Source organism: Phalaenopsis equestris, unplaced genomic scaffold, assembly GCF_001263595.1.
Source record: "Phalaenopsis equestris unplaced genomic scaffold, ASM126359v1 Scaffold232452, whole genome shotgun sequence".
Lineage (NCBI taxonomy): Eukaryota > Viridiplantae > Streptophyta > Magnoliopsida > Asparagales > Orchidaceae > Phalaenopsis > Phalaenopsis equestris.
The window spans coordinates 16779-18868 of NW_018250417.1; the positions used below are offsets into that span (position 1 = coordinate 16779).

Below are 2090 nucleotides of genomic sequence, written 5' to 3' on the forward strand. Positions count from 1 at the left end.
GATAAAGCATGGATTGTGGGAGGTGGCTTCGATTGCATTTCCTCTCCTGCTGGGAGGGGGGGCAGAACGCCCAATCCTGCCACTATATCCAATTTCAATGATAACATCTAGAAAACTGGTCTGTTTGACCTGGGATTTAGTGGACCTGCCTTCACCTGGTGAAGGAAGAATATGTAGGAAAGACTGGATAGAGTCTTAGCCAATGACCACTGGATCCAAAAATTTTTGCAAACTACTATAACTCATTTAAGACTTACTGGATCTGATCACATGCCTTTGGTGATCACCATTGGCCCAAAGAGCAACTGTCAGAAGAGTGCTTTTAGATACCTGAATGTTTGGTCACAACACAAGGATTTCTTGCAAGTTGTTAAAGATAATTGGAAGAATGAGTCACACCCTGACCCCTTCATCAGCTTGTGGCAAAAGCAAAAAAAGGTAGGTAATGATCTCAAAAAGTGGAGTTGGACTACTTTTAGGGATTGGTGAATGCAGTGGATAAGGCTGGAAAGGAGTTACAGGATATGGAGGAGGAGCACAACAAAGGAAATACTGATGATACTGCTCCTTTAGAGGCCAATGAGAAAGTATTGCCTGCTGTAAATTGGCAAGACCATTTCCTTAAAAAAAATGCCAAAACTAAATTCACTGAAGGGGATAGAAACACAAAATTTTATCATGCTTGCATTAATTACCTAATTACCAGAGAAAGTGCAACACTATTCATGGTATTAAAGATTAGAATGGAACTTGGCTCAGGAAGGAGGAGGAGATTACTGAAAGTGTTGTGTTATACTGCCAAAACCTCAACCTCATGACTGCCAAAACCTCATGAATGATAATAATAATGATAGAGGCCACATAGATAAACATTTGCTTTCTGAAAGAAAACAATGCACTGCCAATTTAAAGGTGACAGAAATACCTAAAGAGGAGGAGATTCAAAGAGCTTTGCAGTCCATTGATAATAGTAAAACAGCTGGTCCTGATGGTTTTATTGTAGACTTCTACAAAAAAGCATGGGGGGAAATTAAGGTTGAGGTTATTCAAGCTATTCAACATTTTTTTAAAGGTCACTCTCTCCCTAACTATTTCGGTGCTTCCTCAATTGTTTTCATTCCTAAGACTTCTATTAAAAACTACTGGAGCCAGTTCAGAACTCCGAGCCTTACCAATGTAATCAGCAAAATTATCAGTAAAATTCTGGTGAGCAGACTTCAACCAGTTCTATCTCAGCTAATTCACACTAATCAAGCATCTTTAGTGAAAGGGAGAAGTATAGGGGACCAAATTTTATTAGCTCAAGAATTATTACAAGACTTGGAGGGACCCTTTAGAGGAAGAAATGTGATCTATAAACTGGATTTGAAGAAAGTTTATGATATGGTGAACTGGGATTTTATTATGGAATGTTTGGAGGCTAGAGGATTCTCTGTGGAGTTCTGCCAGACCCTTAAAAGATGGCTACAGGCCAATGCCAATTCTGTTTTCATAAATGGGAAAGCACATGGTTTTTTCAAAGAAACTAGAGGACTTAAACAAGGAGACCTTCTTTCCGCAACTATTTTTATTCTGGTCTTAGATTATCTATCAAGACACATTGATGGCTAGGAGAAAAAGAAAATTTTCAATGTCTATCATAACAGAGCTAAGATGGATATCAGTCACCTTATTTATGCTGATGATATTCTCATTTTCACAAGGGCAACCAAGGCTGCAACTAGATACCTTGATGAGTGCTTGAACAAATTTCAACAGGTATCTGGGCTGAAAGTTAATAAAGAAAAGTTTCAGATCCTTGCAAGCAAGAGAGTTCCTATTTCAATTAGGCAGTGGATGTCAAACTTCATTGGTTTTTCCTCCATGAGCATTCCTTTTAAATTCCTGGGCACCCAAATTGTTAGAGGTAGAATCAAACAGACCCAGTTTGATGAGGTTATAGACAAAATGAATTCTACCCTTCAGGGGTGGTCAAACTCTTACTTATCTAATGGTGGAAGGATCACCCTTCTTAAGAGCATCCTCACATCTATCCCCTTCTATACCCTCCAAGTGGCTAACATGAAAAGAAGCACCACTTTGATGCTGGA

The 2090-nt window shown here is 38.9% G+C and overlaps 1 protein-coding gene across 1 annotated transcript; it reads left to right on the forward strand.

Annotated features, from left to right (window-relative positions):
• The first annotated feature begins 270 nt into the window (after nt 1-270).
• On the forward strand, nt 271-1611 carry LOC110038312. Its single transcript, XM_020743110.1, has 4 exons — nt 271-438; nt 480-599; nt 913-1041; nt 1153-1611. The coding sequence occupies exons 1-4, from the start codon at nt 271-273 to the stop codon at nt 1609-1611; spliced, it is 876 nt and encodes a 291-aa protein (XP_020598769.1).
• The last annotated feature ends 479 nt before the right edge of the window (nt 1612-2090 follow it).